This window comes from Geotrypetes seraphini, chromosome 2 (genome assembly GCF_902459505.1).
Source record: "Geotrypetes seraphini chromosome 2, aGeoSer1.1, whole genome shotgun sequence".
Taxonomy (NCBI): domain Eukaryota; kingdom Metazoa; phylum Chordata; class Amphibia; order Gymnophiona; family Dermophiidae; genus Geotrypetes; species Geotrypetes seraphini.
This window is the reverse complement of record NC_047085.1, coordinates 7,097,556-7,117,504: the sequence shown is the minus strand read 5'-3', so window position 1 is coordinate 7,117,504 and position 19,949 is coordinate 7,097,556. Positions and strand designations below refer to the sequence as shown.

General features: G+C 45.5%; 1 protein-coding gene across 13 annotated transcripts in view; it reads left to right on the top strand.

Moving 5' to 3' along the window:
- LOC117355920 (protein scribble homolog) overlaps positions 1–19,949 on the top strand; it is a 393,083-nt gene that overhangs the window by 362,221 nt on the left and 10,913 nt on the right. For 7 of the 13 annotated variants that reach the window (XM_033935039.1, XM_033935038.1, XM_033935042.1 and 4 more), the window contains 3 exons: positions 9,631–9,669; positions 16,073–16,195; positions 17,277–17,384. In XM_033935039.1, the coding sequence (XP_033790930.1) occupies positions 9,631–9,669; positions 16,073–16,195; positions 17,277–17,384 (270 nt within the window). The remainder of the gene's footprint in view (positions 1–9,630; positions 9,670–16,072; positions 16,196–17,276; positions 17,385–19,949) is intronic. The other 6 variants (XM_033935043.1, XM_033935044.1, XM_033935050.1 and 3 more) reach the window with 2 other exon arrangements.

Here is a 19,949-nt window from a genome sequence, read left to right as displayed (position 1 = left end):
GAGGAGTGGGATAAGCACAGAGATCTGGGTGGATTGCAGGAAAGGGGGTCCAGCAGAAGACAAACCCATGACAACAGCATAAACCAGGTAAATAGTGGGATGGTACAAATGGACTTTCCAGACTGGATAGAGCTAACAGGATGATGTAAAAAATGTTTATTGTGTCCAATCACAGTACTGTGTTTCAGCGTGAGAGTACACCTGCCTCAGGTCTGTAGGACAAGCATAGATGGCATAAAATCAACAACAAAAGGCGTTGTCTTCCCAAATGCTGCTTATCCCAGTTCATGCCATTCCATTGGGGAAAGTCCATTTGTCCCATCCCACTATTTGCCTGGTTTTGCATTGAAGAAAAGGCAGAGGCCAGATGCACTAAACAGGATCGGGAAGACCACATGGGTTTGCTCCGAGTCTGAAAGAGCTATTGATGCACTAAAAATTTTGCTTGCAAGTGATTTGCGCAGAGGTTCAGCGTAATCACCATCTCTTCCGTCTGATTGATAGCTATGAGAGCGACTCTCACACATGCTCAGAGCTGGCAGGAGAAGCTTGAACAGCTGAAAGGAAGGGGAAGCCCTAAAGCAGGCTCCTGCCACTCAGCTTTTTGGGGCAGGAAACTTTTTTTTTTTATAGGCACTGATGCTGTGTGTGTTACACAAGCACAATATCTACCCCATTAAAAAAGAAAAAAGCCCCACCCACTGATGATGGCCCTCCCCAACATTTTCCCAATGAACCAGCACTGGGGACTGACCCCCCTTGCATGAGAAAAAATTGACAGGAGGGATGCCTACTCTTTCCTGCCAACGGAGCCTTCGCTCCAGGCGCCACCCCCCCCAAACCATCTCCTTCCTTCCCACTTCTCTCCCCCCCCCCTAAAAAGGTAGGAGAGCTGCCCACTCCCTTCTGCCACCAGATACTCCCCCGAAACCACCAGCACCTCCCGAACCCACCCGGTACCTTTTTCACAAGTTGTGAGCAGGAGGGATGTGGTACCACCTGTTCCAAGACCCATTAAAAAAAAAAAGGGCTGAACTATTGTTTTTTGGATCGCTAAAACCCCTGTTTTTTATGCATAGCCAAGCGATGTTAGTACATCAATCACTTGGCTAGTTTGCATGGCCATATTGGAAAACGTGCCATGAGCTGTTTTGTGTAAGGAATAGGCTAGGATGAAAGTACAAATGTTTCTTTCTCCTTGCCACCTGTTGAAATTTTTTTTTTTTTTGCTGCTGTCCCTGCCCGCCAATCAGCGCTGGCTTGACTCCCCAAAGCCGCTGCGACTTCAGGGCTTCCCCTACCAGCTCAGTACTGAGCTGATGGGAAACACCAGCTGAGCAGTAAGGGAAACCCCGAAGCTGCTGATCAGTGGCTCAGCTGATCGGCCATCAGAAAGAGCATAAAAAAGTTGTGCGCCTTCCTCCCTATACAAGTCTTCCAAAGCCTACCCGCACCACCCCCCTCCGAAAAGGGCACCTACTGGTCTGGCAGGCCACTCTTCTGCTGTTCCCCCTTGTATCTTTTAGTTAAAAAGGTTTGGCAGGAAAGATGGCCACTCCCTCTTGCCAGCAGGCCCGCCTCTTCTAATGGTGGCCCTTCCCTTTCCCAGTACATCTTGGAATGCACTGGAAGAGGCCTAAGGCCTTGATTGGCTCAGGTGCCTAAGACCCTGCCCAGGGGAGGGGCCTTGTGTGCCTGAGCCAATCAACCCCAGGCAAGAGGAAGTGGGTATCTCTCCTACCGACAATTTTTTTTGGGGGGGGATTCTCTCCTGTCAGCAATGGGGGATATGGTGTTATCCCAGCGGCATCGGCGGGGGGTGGGGAGAGTGTGGGGGTGGAGCCGGCATCCCTCCTGCCAAATGATTTTGGGAATATGTGGGTCGAGGGTCCTGGGCTGGTGGGAGCCTCGGCTGGAGGGGAACGTGTGGGTCCATTGACGGGGGAGGGAAATTGGTGGATGGGTCAGTAGGAGGGGGATGGGAGTCGTCATCTTTTTTTTGTCGAGGCCTTACATTCATGTCACTACCTGAGCCAATCTATGCTCAGGTACTGACAGGAAAGTAAAGCTACGACAGCTCACACCGAGTTTGCCTGCTGTGCATTTCACATAGTGCTCATTAGAATACTAATGAGCTCTTTGTAGTGCATTAGCATAGGTTAAACCAGTCTTCCTTGCAAGGAACCATTTCTGCATCGGGGGCTTAGACCCTCACATGCAGAGAGCAGTCTCAAATACTACTCCTGGAAGTTGAAAGACTCTAATATAAAACTAATGACACTTCTAGCGTGACAGATACTTTATTCCTCATCCGGTGGGTAGTCAGTCTCTACTCGCAAGAATTCTTGTAGAGAGCCTCATTAATAATCTTTTACTCCGCCTCTCATCCCTCTAAGCCAGTGGTCTCAAACACGCGGCCCGGGGGCCACATGCGGCCCGCCAGGTACTATTTTGAGGCCCTCAGTTTGTCTATCATAATCACAAAAGTAAAATAAAACAGTTTCTTGATCAAATGTCTCTTTAGCTACAAGTTACAATATTATTATTAAGACTTAGACAAAAGGAAAGATTTATAAACTATAAAGAGTTTTACCTCATACAAAATTGTCAATTCTTTAATAAGACATGAACTATTTTTTCAGAGGCCCTCCAAGTACCTACAAATCCAAAATGTGGCCCTACAAAGGGTTTGAGTTTGAGACCACTGCTCTAAGCTGTCCTCCAATTCCTCAGTTGGCTCTCTACAAGTGAGATGATTGGAGCCTATATTTTCTGCTTGTGTTTATTTTCAATTTGTTTCCTTTTTTTGCTGACTGTGAGGCTTTTCGGTGCTACAAAGGATCCCAGTCTTAGGGCAACTCAGGCTATGAGAGACCGCAGACTCTGATGTCGAGGGTCTGCTTCCAAGGGGCAGACTGCTTTGCAGTGCACCCACTTGGACAGCCTCCACGAAACGTTTGGTGGCTCAGGGTCTGATTCCTTGGTAGTAAGGCTCGCCCCAGGTTCGTCCACAGTGGGCTTGAGTGCAGGCTGAGTGGCTCCATGGCATTCTTTTCAGGATCAAGCTGACTGCTTTCCTCCCCTCATTTGCATGCACGAGGTCCAGTGGGGGATGAGGTCTCTGGTTGGTTTGTTGGGCCTGAGAGGCTGTCCGAAGAGACAAGCAGTTCAGATTCCAGGCTTGTTGAGGTAGAAGGTCTCCCTGTAAGCTGTTTGCAGCTTCAGCACTTACGGCTTCCAGTACACAGCATGGTACAGTGAATAACAGAAAAACAAAATCCGGGGGGGAGGGGTATTTCTGGGGTTAGTCAGGTTCCCCCACCTCTAAAATCCCAACATTGTTAGTTTTTGGACCCCAGTGTAGCTCTCCCAGGCTGTTTTTGGCATTAAAATTGCTGCTATGGTAGCCATCTTGGATTTCCCGATTTGAAAATAAAAGCCTTTATCTGCCTCAAAACACCTCAGTTTTGTTTAAAAGCAGGTGCGATGGATGGCTCTCTGAGGATTGTCCATGTTTCACATGCTTTTAGCGTGTGGAGCTAATGGTTTAGAAGGCCAGGAAAAAAAATTTCCTCCTATTGGTATTAAAGTATTTCCCTGTAACTTCATTGAGTGTCCCCTAGTCTTTGTAATTTTTGATGGAGTGAAAAATTGATCCACTTGTACCCGTTCTACTCCACTCAGGATTTTGTAGACTTCAATCATATCTCCTCTCAGCTGTTTCTTTTCCAAGCCGACGAGCCCTAATCTTCTCCCAGTGACAATACATTGTAAATTGTAAATGATGGTCTATAGAATTCAACCAACTAATGAATTCTTCAAGTTCGCTTTTAGATTCCGTCCAGAGTAAAAAGCTATCATCCAGAAATCTCCGCCACAGATTCATTTTGTCAAAAATCTAGAAAAATATATGTATAAATTCTCAAAATTAGCCATATATAGTAAAGCTACTGAAGGTGCTAAAGTAGCCCCCATTGCTACCCCTAGAATTTGTTGTTAAAAGATACCCTGTTATTCAAACTAATTATGACTAATGACCCATTTTGCCAATTGCATCAACAAATCCATACTTATTCTATAGCCCCAGGTACGTTAGATAGATTGTGAGCCCACCGGGACAGAGAGGGAAAAATGCTTGAGTACCTGGATTGTAAAAACCGCTTAGATAACCTTGATAGGCGGTATATAAAATCCTAATAAACTATAAACTATGAGGAGAAAATCTAGATTCCAAGGTTTGTGATGCAGAGATCCCTTCCTCGAAATTTTAGTTTCAGGCATGGTCTTGCACACAGTTCCATCTTCCTTATTGAAAGTGGTTTCCAGCTTTCATATCAATCAAGATGTATGATTGCCTTCACTCCCTCGAGACCGAGGAGAAGTGATAAGCTGCTGAAATTGTTGGATGCACGCAGAATATTCCTGGAATGTCTGGAGGTTATGAACGATCTTTGACTATCAGGTCATCGTTTTGTAGTGGTGGGTGCTACTCGTAAAGGCTGACCAGCCTGAAACAGGCCATTTCAAGATGGATCCGTATAGCCATTTCTTCAGCCTATATCGGAATTAGAAAGTGTCCCTCTATGTCCAGCAAGGGCACACTTCACTAGAAGCATGACTTCCTCATGGGCAGAATCTTCAGCGGTGTCCCTGGAAGTATTCTGTAGAACAGCCACATGGTCTTCTCTCCATGCGTTCGCAAAGTTTTACAGAATGGATGTGGCAGCCCACAGGACTTTGCATTCAGATCATCCGTTCTGTCAGCAGGCTCATCTGTCCCACCCTAAATTCAGAGGACTGCTTTGATACAAGCCAAAGGTTTATGAATAAAGTATCTGTCGCACTACAAGGAAAGATTAGGCTCTTAACTTGGTAATCTTCTTTCTAGTAGACAGATACTTCATTCCTGAAGCCTGCCCTGTCAGTTGTTCATTTGTCTGCTTACTGCTTCAAATGTGCCAAGGAATCTGGACATCATCTTTCTTTCCTTTATCCAGCTTTACCAAGGATAGAGGACACAGCTACTGCGTTGAAGAATCTAGAAGGTATCTATAGAATCTCCCACACCCTTAGTGCAGGTAGCACTCAGGCTGGTGACTTATTTGTCTTCACCTTGTTCTGTATTGCATATGGTTAAGTTTTCTTTTATCTTTTATATGGTAATGATATGAGCAGAACAGACATGTTTCTTGGGCAGCTACCCCTCCCTTCTCCAGGGCTGACCATCTGTTTTGGTACGAACTGAGGAATTTGAGGACAGCCCAGAGGTCTGGGAGGTGGAGCAAAAAAATGCTAATGAGGCTCTCTGCAAGAATTCTCATAAGAAGGGATAGACTACCCACAGGTTTAGGAATAAAGTTTGTCTACTAGAGAGAAGTTTACAGAGGTAAGAACCTAATCTTTCCATAGAATTTGCCCATATCATAATGGCTTAAGGGGTAATGAGCCTGTCCCTTTCATCTGAGGTGATATGGTACATTATAGATAGATGTGAAGATAAGTCACATTCTGTTGACATTACAATGATGGTGTCTGGGAGTAAGCGGAAGCACTGTGCCCTGGTGTCCTCCCATGAGGTACCTGCAATTTAGTGTATGACTCTTCCCTCAGAATCCAAGCATACAGTATGGACCGTTTCTCAGAGCTCTGATAATATGTTACAACCATGTGTGCTGGTCATAAGAGCTGTCCGCAGTGCATAGTTCACCCTAGAGAAGAGCTGCTGCTGTTGTCTTGTGCATGAATACAGACAAGGTTGTCTTCCATCACCTCTGTGTGAGGCACATGGGTAGATTTTGTTGCACGCCAGTTGTGAAGATATCTGCATTGTGTGTTGGTGATTTCAAGGCTTGTTTGAGCATATGTACAAATGTGTTTTGCCTGTTTGCATTTACATGTTAATTGGTGGACTTCTTAGGGATTTACCATGGGGGTTTCTTTAACCAAGAACACCAGGTAAAAGAAATGAGGCACCTTATAAGGGCTAAATGGGAATCAATTTCATTGCTTTCAGCTGCAGGGATTATTTGTTCAAATTGTGGTGAAGATGTTGGCCATTTTTCCCTCGTGGCTAACTCAAAAGGAAAAAAAAAATTCTTTAAGAATAAATTTGTTGAATGGGCTACTGTTGTCAGTCTTCAGAGAAAAATACTGTTCCAGGGGCTTAAGCTGTTGATTTAGAATGGGGAGGGAATGTCTTTGCTCCTTCCCCTGGATCACCACACAGAGGCCTATCTTTGTTACCCTGTGAATTCTTTTTTGCCTCTGTGTAACTGCTGTGTGTTTCCATTCCTATTCAAACTACTTGAACACGCTGTTCACCACTGTTGCATTGAACTTTCTTTCTTTCTTCTCATCCTGCTTCAATCAGGCTTTTGACCGCTCCATTCTACAGAAACTGCCCTTGCTAAAGTCTCTAATGACCTGTTGCTGGGCAAATCCAATGGCCTCTACTCTGTCTGCTGCCTTTGACATTGTTGAGCACCAGCTCCTCCTCAACACACTGTTGCTGTTCTGTTCTCTCCTGGTTTTCTTCCTCTCTCTCCCATCGTAATTTCTCCTCCATTACCATCCCACTGTCTTAACGGTGTACCTCAAGGATCTGTTCTGGGTCCTCTTCTCTTCTCCATATATACCCGCTCTCTAGGTACACTGATCTCCCATGGTTTTCAATATCACCTCTATGCCGATGATTTCCAGATCTACCTCTCCACACCAGATATCTCTACAGGAATTCAGGCCCGAATTTCGGCCTAAGTGTCCGACATTGCCACTTGGATGTCTCACCTCCATCTCAAACTGAATATGGCTAAAATGGAACTCCTTATCTTTCCACCTAAACTCACCTCCCCCTCTTGCCATTCTCTGTTCAGGGTAATCTTTGACTCCTCTCTCTCCTTCTGCACTCAGATCCAACAAACCGCTAAAACCTGTCTTGTCCTCTTCTATAATATTACCAAAATCTGACCTGCTTTTTGAACACACTACCAAAACCCTTATCCACTTTCTCATTACCTCATGCTTACACTACTGTAATGTACTTCTTTCAGGTCTCCTGCGCATTCATCTCTCACCTCTTCAGTCCATTCAAAATGCTGCTGCATGACTCATATTCCCCTATGCTCACATTACCCGTCTCCTCAAGTCACTTCACTGGCTTTCCATCCTTTTCTAAATACAGTTCAAACTCATCTTACTGACTTACAAGTACATTCTTTCTGTAGCCCCTCAATATCTCTCCTTCGTTATATCCCCCTATGCTTCCCCCTCTGTGAACTCCGTTTGTCGAGTTCTCTGATTTACACTTGATGCCTATCTCAGAGAGTTGGTAAACGAGAATATCGTGGTTGACAACGTCAAAAGCGGCAGAAAGGTTGAATTGTAGGAGGACAGCAAACTTATTATGAGAATGAAGTTGTTGAACCTTTGAGATCAAGGAGGTCAGTAGGGATTCGGTGCTGAAGTTGGGACGAAAGCCTTATTGGTAAGGAAGAAGAATAGAGAATCTCTCTAAGTATGATGAGAGTTGGGTAGATATGATAGATTCTAGCATCTTGGTTAAGAGAGGGATATTTGCTATTGGGCGATAGCTGGATGGTGTGGAGGGGTCTAGATCAGATTTTTTCAATAGAAATCATCAATAATAGTAGTGGGTCCCGGGAGACTCATTCTGGTAATTACTGGTGGCAGCAGTGGAACTATAAGTGAGTGAAAGAAATAGCAGTAATCAGTTCTGTGCTTGTTTCTGTTCTGCTTGTAAACCAGAGGTCTTGGAAAGGAACAGTCAGATGTAGACTAATGGAGAGGAAGAGGAGGAGCCGGGGGACCTGGGTTCGATTCAGCCTATTGAATCGATTTTTCGATTCGATTTTCCTGCCCAATTGGGTGGTTTTTTCCAAACATCCTGGTGGGTTTATTTTATAGCCTCTTCACCCCCTTTGCCCTCTCCTACCCACACTGGTCCTGTGGTGTAAACAAAATAAACAAACAAAAAATACATTTCCTCTCTCTCTGTTAAATCCTAGCTCACGTTTGCGGTCCAACACCAGCTCTGGCAGGATACACATTTCAAATCTGACATATTGTAATCACAAAACAGAAAATAAAATTATTTTTCCTACCTTTTCTTATCTGGTTATTTTTCAAATCATGTTGGTCCCATGTTGGTCTGGTTGTCTTCTGATCAGGCTCTCCTTCTTTCTCCGTGCTAACCATCCATCTTCCATCTCTGTGCTCCCCTTCTGTTTCCCTTTCCTCCCCCAGAGGTCTGGCATCTTTCTTTTTTTTCATCTCCATCCCCCCGCAGCTGCAGCAATGGACCCCATCATCCCCAGATCCACCATCTCTCCTTTTCTCAACTACCCTTTCATCCAGCATCTCTCTTCTGTGTCCCTGTCCCTATTCTCCTCTCCAGTACTGTCCCCCTTGTGTTCCCGTTCCTATGCTCCCTCCATGTCCAGCATCTTATCTCTCCCCTTATCCAGCTTCTTCTTTCTCTCTTACTTCCTGTATCCCCTTCCCCAGGTACAGGCTTTCTCCTACTATCTCTCCTGCCATCCTGCACCCTGCCCACCTATTTTGGAGCAATATCTGTCCCTCTTGTACCCTTCCCCTTGTGGTCTTGCATTTCTTCTCCCTTTCTCCTTTAGTCCAGCACCTCTCCTTTGCTTTCCTCCCCCTCTTTTTTTGTTTGGTCTCTCTCTTCCCTTCACCCCAGATCTGGCATCTCTCCTCCCCTCTTACTCCTTCCACTTCCTCCCTCTGCACAGGCCTGCCTCCCCACCATGAAGGAACTCTTCCTTCTCTTCCCTCTGCACAAGCCTGCCCCCCTGTCGTGAAGGCACTCTTCGGCCTGCTCCCCGCTATGAAGACCTGCCTCCCCCGCAAAGGCCTGTCCCCCCTGCCATGAAGATACTCTTTTCTCCTGCTTCCCCTGCGAAGACCTGCCCCCCCTGCAATGGCCTGCCCTCCTGCTGTGAAGGCACTCTTCAGCTTGCTCCCCGCTGCGAACGCCTGCTCCCCCCGCAAGCCTGTATCCTCCCCCAGCTTCCCCGCTCTTACTTTTAGGCTAACATGGAAGCCTGCAGGATCGCTAGTGCTATAGCGATCCCTGCAGCTACCTGTTGTCCTCAGCAGCATGTTCTCTCTGCCGCAATCCTGTTCCTGACATCAGAGCAGGTGCAGGACGTAGCAGAGAGACCATGCCGCTGAGGACGACGGGCAGTTGCAGGAATCGCTATAACACCAACGAGCCTGCAAGCTGCCTTAAGGAGGTAAGAGCGGGGAAACTGGGGGAGGCCTTTCTGACTGACTCTTCCCCCTCAAGCAGGAGTGGCAGCGGATGGCCAGCAAGAGGCAGCGCTGCAGCTCCTGCTTTTGGAAGGTACGGGGGAAGGATCAATCATTGAATTGGGAGGCCGATTTTTGGGGAAACAATCGATTCAAATCGTGAATCGGGCAGCACTACTTTCCAGTGACTGACTTGCTGAACCTTGGGTAAGCCCCATGAATTGATGACACCCCCTCCTACATGGAGTCCGCTGTCAGATCTTAACAAAGGGAGAGGTTTCTCGGTGGCTACACCAGGTTTGTGGTGCTTCTGTGTCTAATTTCTTTCTCTTCTCTTTACAGGCTTCCATTAACTTTCTTTCTTCCCAGAATGATAAACTGGTAAGTTTTTCCCCTGTTCTGAAACAAATCACATACCCTCTATTATGAGTCTATCCCACTTCCGCACCTTTGTTTCCCCCCCCTCCCCCTGCAACTCCTCTGTAGATTACAGTGGAATAATGAACCAGAGAGGGAACAGTAAGATGAAGTCAAGTGGCTTTCGGTGCTTTAACAAGATGATAGATTATGGATGGCACCCACTTCTCATGAGCCAATTTAATCTAGTACAGGCTTTCTCTATTGAGGGCCAAAAATACACACCATCGAATTTTGGCAGATCTTTCATCAAATAGTGGCAAAATATGACAGTGCATCGTTGTCTCCCCCCCCAAATCTTTTTCACTTATGTACCCTCTTCCAAGCCTTTAGCCAGACTCTCGCTCATATAACACCCCACCCCCAGCCTTCACCCAGTCTCACTTATACTACTTATTTCTATAAGTGCTACTAGAAGAAACACAGCACTGTACATTAAAACATTCAAGAGACAGTCCCCTGCTCAGTAGAGCTTATAATGTAACAAAGAGACAAACAGGACAAGTAACGGGTTAAGGAATTTCTCAGGCATGCGTACTTTACACTTGTGACCTCCCCAGTCTTCACACAGTTTCTTTTTCTTTGCCAGGTTTCAGCTGCAGAAGAAACAGTGGGATTCCTGCCTTCTCTACCACCACAACTTGGCTGTCTGCACGCTTGAGCCACATAGAGCCATAAACTTGAATTGATCTCGCAGTTTCTTGTGAGATTTGAAACCACAAGATCAACCCAAACCTCCATCATGGCACAGCTCATGCTTACAGAGAGATGAGTAATGGTATGGAACCAGGAATCCTGCTGTAAGCACCACAAGAATGGCCAGAGAAAAGCACTTGATGGGCAAGGTTTTGGCCCGCAGGCCATAGGTTAGACCTAGTATGATGTGTGCGTACAATTTTTTGGATGCACGATGTAGAAAAAGGTTTTGCACAAAAGCTAACATTGTTCAAAACGCTAAGGGCCAGTTATTGAAATCCTAACGCCGAAACTAGGAGCGATTGGCATCAAAACTGCATGCATGTTAATGTGTGCCGTATGCACTAATCCTCCAGCACACATGCTAATCTGTAAACTGAAGATCAGCACAAACTCTATTTAAATGTAATAACTCCAGTGCTCATAAGATAGCTTGCCTTAACGCTGATGGTATTTAGGTTTTGAGGAGAGGATTTCTTCTGTATTTTTCACATTAAATGAGCAGTTTTGGGCTTCTTTTGAAAGGAGAAAGAAGCCCATGAACCTGCAGTGTGATGGTGAGAAAAACATAATCTGAAAGTCCAAGCTAACCTGGGTATTGGCATCTGTTTTCCTGCGCTTTGGTGTGAGCCTCTTAGGGGGTTTAAACTTCAGAAAAGTTGTTTATTTTTTGGGGGGAGGAGGGGATTATATTTTATAGATCTACAATGGCAGATAAAGGCCAAATGGCACATCCACTATCTCTTCCTCTCCCTATAGTCTAAGGCTTTTTCTAGTGCAATAGGTGCGTCATTCTGGATAAGCAGGTTATATCCCTGTGCTTGCGAACCTTGCAGAAGGAATGAACTCCAGACCTTTTCTGAATCATTCCTACTTCACAGAGTGCTTTGCTGCCCCCTACAGGAAGGAGTATTTCTTATCTGCTCTGTTTATTTCTTTATTTTTGGTCAGTTTTCATGTATTTTCTTCAAGAGGTCCCCTAGATAAAGGTTCAGTTCTGCCTGCATGGAGGAGAAGCAGGCTAAGGTCTGCAGCTGACAGGCCAATCCCTTGTGGTAACTGTTAGCCAGCCTGCAGAAGCCTGTTTTGGAGCTTGGGGCCGTCCTCTGGTAGCATTACTCACCTACTGCTTGCAAGGGTTTGAGTGCAGGCTGTTAGGCATTCATAAGGGGCTCAGCAGGGTCTCACAGAATGCTAGTGCGTTTTGCCTTCCCCCCCCCTTTTGCGGCAGCCTGAAGATTCAGCACTGGAAGGATGCTCTGTTTTGAGGCAGTGATTTCTTCTCCCAGATCTAGCTACCTTTTGAGCTGAGGCAGGCTGTAGAACATTGCCAGCACATGTCACAGCAAGTAACGCTGTTACGACCTATGAAGAAAATCAGAGGGGGGGTTTCTGTAAATCTTGTTTTTAAAGGTTTCTCCCTGTGCCCTCATGTTCCCCCTACAGAGCATCCAAGGATTGGATATGACTGAATGGATAGTAGTAAGTCTCCTGAAAACCTAAGTGTCTGGATATTTCCCGAGGACTGGGTTGAGAAGTATTGCTCTAAAGCAGTGGTCTCAAACTGGCGGCCCGGGAGTACTGTGTACAATTCTGGAGGCCACATTACCGTAAAGACGTGCTTAGAGTTGAGTCGGTTCAGCGAATGGCCACTAGGATGATCTCGGGGCTCAAGGGTCTCTCGTACGAAGAAAGACTAAACAAATTGCAGCTCTACACTCTAGAGGAGCGCAGGGAGAGGGGGGACATGATTGAGACATTTAAATACATCATGGGACGTGTCGAAGTGGAAGAAGACATCTTCTTTCTCAAGGGACCCTCGGTCACAAGGGGGCATCCGTTCAAACTCAGAGGAGGGAAATTCAATAGTGACATAAGGAAGTATTTCTTCACAGAAAGGGTTGTAGATCACTGGAACAAGCTTCCAGAGCAGGTGATCAAGGCCACCAGCGTTATTGACTTTAAGAATAAATGGGATGCCCTAGTAGGATCCTTACGAGAGTCGAGTTAAGGAACTAGGTCATTAGTATTCAGACTTAATGGGGTGGGTCAGTAGAGTGGGCAGACTTGATGGGCTATAGCCCTTTTCTGCCGTCATGTTTCTATGTTTCTATGTTTCTACTATTTTGAGGCCCTCGGTATGTTTATCGTAATCACAAAAGTAAAATAAAACAGTTTCTTGATCATATGTCTCTTTAGCTATAAATGACAATATTATTATTAAGACTTAGCTAAAAGGAAAGATTGATAAACTATAAAGAGTTTTACCTCATGCAAAATTGTCATTTCTTTAATAAGACATTAACTATTTTTTTCTGAGGCCCCCAAAGTACCTACAAATGCAAAATGTGGCCCTGCAAAGGGTTTGAATTTAAGACCACTGCTCTAAAGGGAAGGGTGGGTGTGTTTGTAATTTGAGGGATTGTCTATGGAGATGGGGTATGAGAGAGTCTCCTGGATCACCAGGGATATTTTGGGTGGTTATGAGGCTACCGGGGATCATCTCTGTGGGGTTGGGGACCGGGGAGAAGGAAGCAAGCTTTTATATGTCTGACTTCCTGATTCTCTCTAAACTAAACTAAACCTTAGGCTTCTACACCGCATCTTCTCTATAACAGAAGAGCTCGGCACACTTTACAAAAATTAAAAAAAAAAAAAAAAATACAGTATGCATTTGGAATAGTCTGGAGAGGAGCGGAATTTACAATGTTGAAAATAGCCAAGTTTTCAGATGTTTTCAAAATAGTTGGAAAGAGTCCAGATCGCGCAGTTGAGCAGGAAAATTATTCCACAACTCAGTAATTTTGAAAAGTAGAGACTTCCCTAATTTGCCAATGTAGGTAACGCCTTTCAACATAGGAAAGGACAATTTAAATCTTTGAGTAGATCTTGCAGAATTCCAAGACAGGGGAATTAAAGGAGGAAGGATGCCATGCAAGATCTTGAATGTTAAGCAGGCACATTTAAAATAAACTCTGGAAATTATTGGAAGCCAATGAAGTTTTTGCCAAAGCGGAGAGACGTGATTGAATTTACTTTTTTCAAAGATCAGCCTAGCCCAGGGGTGGGCAACGAGGGCTGCAATCCAGTCGAGTTTTTAGGATTTCCCCAATGAATATGCATGAGATCTATTTGCATGCACTGCCTCCCATTGTATGCAAATGGATCTCATGCATATATTCATTGGGGAAATCCTAAAAACCCGACTGGATTGCGGCCCTCATTGCCCATCCCTGGCCTAGCCGCAGTATTCTGGATCAGTTGAAGTCTTTGAAAGCTTTTCTTGGTCAAGCTTAAATTACAATAATCCAGCCTCGAAAGAATGATTGATTGAACAAAGACAACATTATCAGGGAGACATTTTGCTGTTCTGTGCAACAAATAACTACATAAGATTGTGGCTTCTTTCTGACATCACACACTTTGTAACATGGGAGTAATTTGCATGTTATTTGCTTATTGCATGAATGAGCAAAAATGATGTATTCAGCTTGTAGTGGATGTTCTACATGACGCCATCAGTGAATGGCTCTAAATCCAGCTTTCTGCATTGGCCCCTCAGTAATGTATCGTAGGGGGGGAGTGGGGTGCTACAAGCAGTTCATGGGGTATAACAGTATTATTGGGGGAAGATAGAAAGCTGCTTTTAGTTCTTTATAGGATGATGGATAGGGAAGGATGGTTTTCAGGACTCGTACATAAAAAACCGCATGATTATTAGGGGAGAAGGACATGATGAGCTGAGGATGGATGTTGGAGGATAACTCTAGCTTTTATTGGAAAGAGTGTAATGAACAGCCTTCTGGATGGATGGGGGAGGGAAATGAGCAACTTAAACTGGATCTGTGAGTGGCTTTGATACTCTCGATTAGGCTTCACCAAGTGCTTTTTTTCTGGCAGTTTCTACAGCAAGATTCCTGCTTCCCCATCCACTCATCTCTGTAAGCATGAGCTATGCAGTGCTGGAAGTTCAAGTTGATTTTGCGGTTTAATCCGTGAGATCAACCCAAACTTGTGGCTCAAGCTTGCAGAGAGCCAAGTTGTGGTGGGGAAGCAGGAATCGCACTGTTTCTTTTGCAGCTGATAAAGAAATTGGGTGAAGGCTGGGGACAGGACATTGTACAGTTGTATTTTGCCACTATTTGAGGAAACATGCACCAAAATATGATCATGCATGTTTTGGCCATATTTCGGGCTGCAAAACCCTGGACAAATGGCCCCAATTCTGCCTCCAGTTCTGCCGTCGGCCCCTCCCCGTTCCACCCTGGTTCAGCCTCCAGTCCCGCTCCTAGAAACCTCTCTTTTACCCTGTCTAGCTCCGGCCACATCTGGATGGCCTGGAGCATGCGCAGATCTGTGTGACATCATCCACACATACTCCAGATGTGGCCGGAGCTTGTTGGGGCTTTCCAAAACCTGGACAAACTGCCGGGTTTGGAAAGTCCATCCAAGCACCTGGTCAGTCCTCTAAAAAGAGGACATGCCAAAATGTTCAAAAATATAAAATGTGGCCCTCAATAGAAAAAGGTTGGACACGCCTGCTCTAATTGATCCTGTTAGAGCACCAAGAGTTGAAAGGGTGAATGGTGAGTAGTTCTTGGAGTTGTAATGAGATGATGGGCTGGGGGGGGGGGGGGACAGTGATTGACCCTTGGTTGGGGAGGGAATGTGAGTGATTCTCAGGTGGCAGAGGACAGTGAGAAGTTCCTGCATGCTAGAAAGGGAATAACGAGCTGTTTTAAAGTTGGTAGTGGGATGATGGGTTAGGGAGAGGACAGCAAATGTTTCTAAGAGTTGTAATGGGATAATGGTGAGTAATTTCCTTTGTCTTTCCCAACTTCCTTACACCCCTTCCCCCCCCCCAGGACTGGCAGTTGACCCTCTCCCTCCACAGTGTATTTTGGAAGCTGCAGTGATTCATCTTCACTGCCTGTGCTACTCCCCACATGCTTCCCTCTGCTGCGTGCCGCTTCTGAGGAAGCAGGAAGTGACATTAACGAGGATAGGATGTGGCAGAGGTAAACCTGTGGATGCTGCTGCAGGCAGCAAAGATGAAGTCAGGAGGCGGCAGGTGTTGGGCCACTGAAAGAGGGGAGTGAAGTGAGCCTGTGCCCACACAGACACACCCGTATCGACATCACTGACATAAAGATGGTATATGAAATCCTACTCCCTTCCCCTTTCTTAGAGCTCCACTAGTGAGGAGGAGGGTAGTTTCCAGGTTCTTTAGATGGAAGGAAATGCGGAGACTTTTGTATTAGACTAACACACAATAGATTTCTGAGAGCTCCACAATATTTAGCTTTGTCCTGATGAAGGGAGCAGAGCCTGGTCATGACTGTATTAAGCTAGTCCAATTACAAGGTTTTGCCTGGCTCTTTCGTTCCACATGACACTCTCCCACCTGATTTATTCAGGAATTCACTGAAATCTTAACTGCTTTCTTTATCTCTCTTTTATTTATTTCCTGTACTTCCTCCTTTTTGTGTTCTTTGCATTTTTTTGTGTGTTGTCTTCCTGCTCCTGTATTTTTCTTTGCTTTTTATCCTTCCCTTCTATTTCTCTCTTCTGCCTCCTTTCCCCTTTCCTGTTTTTTCTTCTTCCCTCTGTGCTCTTTTTTTGTATCTGTTCTTTTTCTCTCTCTCGTCCTACGGTGGCTCCATGAGGACAGACGAGGCCTGGCGTCATTCAGCCCTTGTGCACTGTCCGTCAGACAGCAGTTGGCAGCGTGGAAGGCAGGGGCAGCCCGAATCCCTTTCAGCAGGGCCAGATCTGTCCCATTGCACACAATTCTGTAAGTGGCCCATATAAGTACCGTTCAGCTGCTTCTCCAAACAGCAGAGACCTCAGTGTGTACTCCGCATCATTTAGGGCTAGCACTGGAACACAGCACGTTGGCCAGTGGCAGGGACATAACTAATGTTATAACATCAAGGTGCCTCGGTAACAACCAGAGAGGAGAGAAGTTGTTGAGTGGCATTGTATAGTTGCAGCTGGAAAATGGGGACATGGTATCTTTTGCACAGGGGAACAGCTGGAATGAAGTGTTAACCTCTGTACCAGACAATGGACAGACATCATATGGTGTGTCGTATCCAGTTCCAAGGCTGTACCTCCAACAGCATATGTAGACAGCAGAAAGGCAGTCCTGAGAAGGACTATGGAAATGGTCTGGAGCCTATAACAAAAGCACTATTTGATTAAATAAAAATCTAAATTTGTAACTTCTACAGGAGAGAAGGAGCAGGTGGATACAATAGAGATGGAGGAGTGAGGGGTGAAGCCTGGGAGAAGCACAGAGGATCTTTACCTGGGGGGGAGTGAGGGGTGAAGCCTGGGAGAAACACAGAGGATCCTTAGCTATGGGGGGCGTGAAGGGTGAAGCCTGGGAGAAACACAGAGGATCCTTAGCTGGGGGGGGGGGAGTGAAGGATGAAGCCTGGGAGAAACACAAAGGATCCTTAGCTGGGGGGGGGGAGTGAAGGGTGAAGCCTGGGAGAAACACAGAGAATCCTAAGCTGGGGGGGGAGTGAAGGGTGAAGCCTGGGAGAAACACAGAGGATCCTAAGCTGGGGGGGGGGAGAGTGAAGGGTGAAGCCTGGGAGAAGCACAGAGGATCCTTAGATGGGGGGAGAATGAGAGAAGGGTTTGGATATATAACAAAGGATCCCTAGTTGTGAGAGTATTGAGGGATAAAGCCCACCCAATACAAGCACAGAGAAAACTTAGCACCCCCCTTTCTCCCATTCTTCTGCTCAGGATCCCTTTCACTGTTGATGCCCTCACTCTGTTTTGTTTTGGTTTTCTTTCTGTATGCCTCTGTTCTCATGTGCTTCCTCCCCCCCCCCCCAACCTTTTCTTGCCTTTCTCTGCAGCCTGGACCCTCCTCTTCTCTCTCTCCTGAAGAGTTCCCTGTCAATGTTAAAGAGGCATATAAAACGTTTGCTGCGGTGCCTGTGGTGCATCCTGCACTTGGGCCACAGGTAATGGAAGCCGTGCAATTAATGTCTGAAGATATAATGAAACGTGTGAAATTTCTATTATAAAATAGCATCCATTAAGCAGTACAGGGTAAGACTTTAAATGGAATAGGCTAGTGGAAAGAGAAGTTTCCCACTTCAAGTGTGTGAAAGAATGAAAGGGGGTGGGGGGAAGACAGGCTCTCATTTTAAAGCGGACAAATGAGCATTCTTATTGAGGGAAGTGGCGATGCATTTCCTACTGAGGGGAAGATTCTCAAAACCCATAGGAGGGGCCTTAAGCAACCTGGCTTTAGGCCCCTCCCTAGCGCTTCCCATGATGCACCGGGGAGGGGAAGCCCCGCTATTTTGAAGAGGCGGGCCTGCTGGCTGGAGGGAGTAGGCATCCCTCAGGCTGGCCTTCAAGAACAAGGTGGGTGGGGGGGGTCATCGGGGGCATGGTGGCGGCGTGAGGGAGTGACATATCTCCCGCTGCTGGGGTAGGGGGGGTGTCGGTTGAGTTGCTTGGTGGCGGGAGGGAGTTGGCATCCCTCCCGCTGCCCGGGGGGTTGCTTGACGGCAGTTGGAGGGAGTGGGCATCCCTCCTGCCGATTTTCGATTTGGGAGTCTTTTCTTTCTTTCTTTTTTAATTTGTGAGTGTACATGCCGATCACTATTACCAGAGATCGGCACTTGCAAATTTAGCGACCCTCCATAACTCTCTGCAAACCTCATATGCATGCACATTTTTAAAAGAATGGCTCGCTTTTTTTAAATCATTACAATAGCAGCCTGTCAGATTTTTCTGCAAACATTAGAGACCTTCCGCTGAAGGAGGAGAAAGAGAAACCCCAAGGGAGGCGATAAAGTGTCCTGTCCCCCCCAATGGGTGGAAATTCAAGCAAGGCCATGCCCTGACAAATTAAATGAAAGGAAGAGAGAATTGTCTTCCCAAGGGAGTGAGGTGAAATGGCAAAAAGCACTTTTTACATCTCTATACTCAGTGGATATGGTGAAATAGTAGGAGAGAAAGCAGCAGAAGAGACCCTTTAAGATCATAAGCGTTGCTATAGTGGGACAGATGGAAGGACCATCAAGCCCAATATCCTGTTGCCAACAGTGGCTGATCCAGGTCCAAGATCCAAAAAAGAATAAAGCAGATTTTATGCTGCTTATTCTAGAAATAAATAATGGATTTTTCCCAAGTCCATCTTCATAATGTATGGACTTTTCTTTTAGAAAATTATCCAAACTTTTTTAAACCCTGCTAAGTTAGCTGACAACAAATTCCAGAATTTAATGACATGTTGAATGAAGAAATATTTTCTCTGGTTTATTTTAAATTTACTACTTAGTAGCTTCATTGTATGCCCCCTAAGCCTAGTAATTTTGTAAAGAGTAAACATGCCATTCACTTGTATCCATTCCAATCCACTCCACTCATTATTTAATAGACCCCTGTCATGTCTCTCCTGCACCATCTCTTCTAGCTGTTTTAGTTTTAGCCTTTTCTCATAGGAAAGTTTTTCATCACCCTGCTCTGTACCTTTTCTAATTCTGCCAGATCTTTTTTGAGATGTTTTTCATTCTTTTCCTAATAATTCCTAACATTCTAGATTTCAACAGATCAAAAGTGACGCTTAGATACTTTTCCTCTTAATGTGACATCTTGCATCACAAAGCACCATTTTGATGCCTGGTGTGCCAAAGTCATCTGGCAATTTAACGACTTTGAATAACTTTGGGCTCCTTTTACTAAGCTGTGTTAGGGTTTTTCCGCGCAGAATAGCTCGTGCTACAGTGCCGCGCACTAGACGCTAACGCCATCATTGAGCTGGCGTTAGTTCTAGCCGCGTAGCGTGGGGGTTAGTAAAAGGAACCCTTTGTGTCATCAGCAAATTTCCTTCCCTTGCTAGTTATTCCCATTCGATTTCTAAATCTATTAAAAAGCAACAGTTCCAGCCCTGACCCCAGGGGGGATATTTAACCCCACTTTCCCTTTTCTATCTTTTAACCAGAACATTACCCTCTAATTTCCTCAGAAGTCTTTCATGAGGTACTTGGTCAAATGCCCTTTGAAATCCAGCTCACTTTTATCCACATCTAATCGATTGGTGAGGTGAGATTCCCCTTGGCTTTGCCTAAGTATATGCTCTGTAATTTTGTTCTTTATCACAGGATCACCCTTTTTAAAAATTACATTGGCCACCTTCCAAACTCCTGATACCATGATTGATTTTAAAAAACAAATGATCTATTACTTCTGATATCTAATCTGGTCCAGGCTAATTGCCACTCATCAGTGTGTCAAATTTCCCCATTACATTTTCCAGGTTTACAGAAATACTGTTTCTCTGACTCATCGGCCCTGAATACCATTTCTGGCATTGGCGGTATCGCTCCCACATCTTCCTCAGTGAAGACTGAAGGAAAGAATTCACTTAATCTCTTCACTATGGCCCCGTCTTCCCTGAGTGCCCTTTTTATCCCTTGGTTATCGAGCTGTTCAACTGATTCTTTTCTGCCTAACAAAGTTTTTACTCTGTTTTTTTGCCTCCAGCGCTTTGCGTTTGATTCGCCATTCTTTAT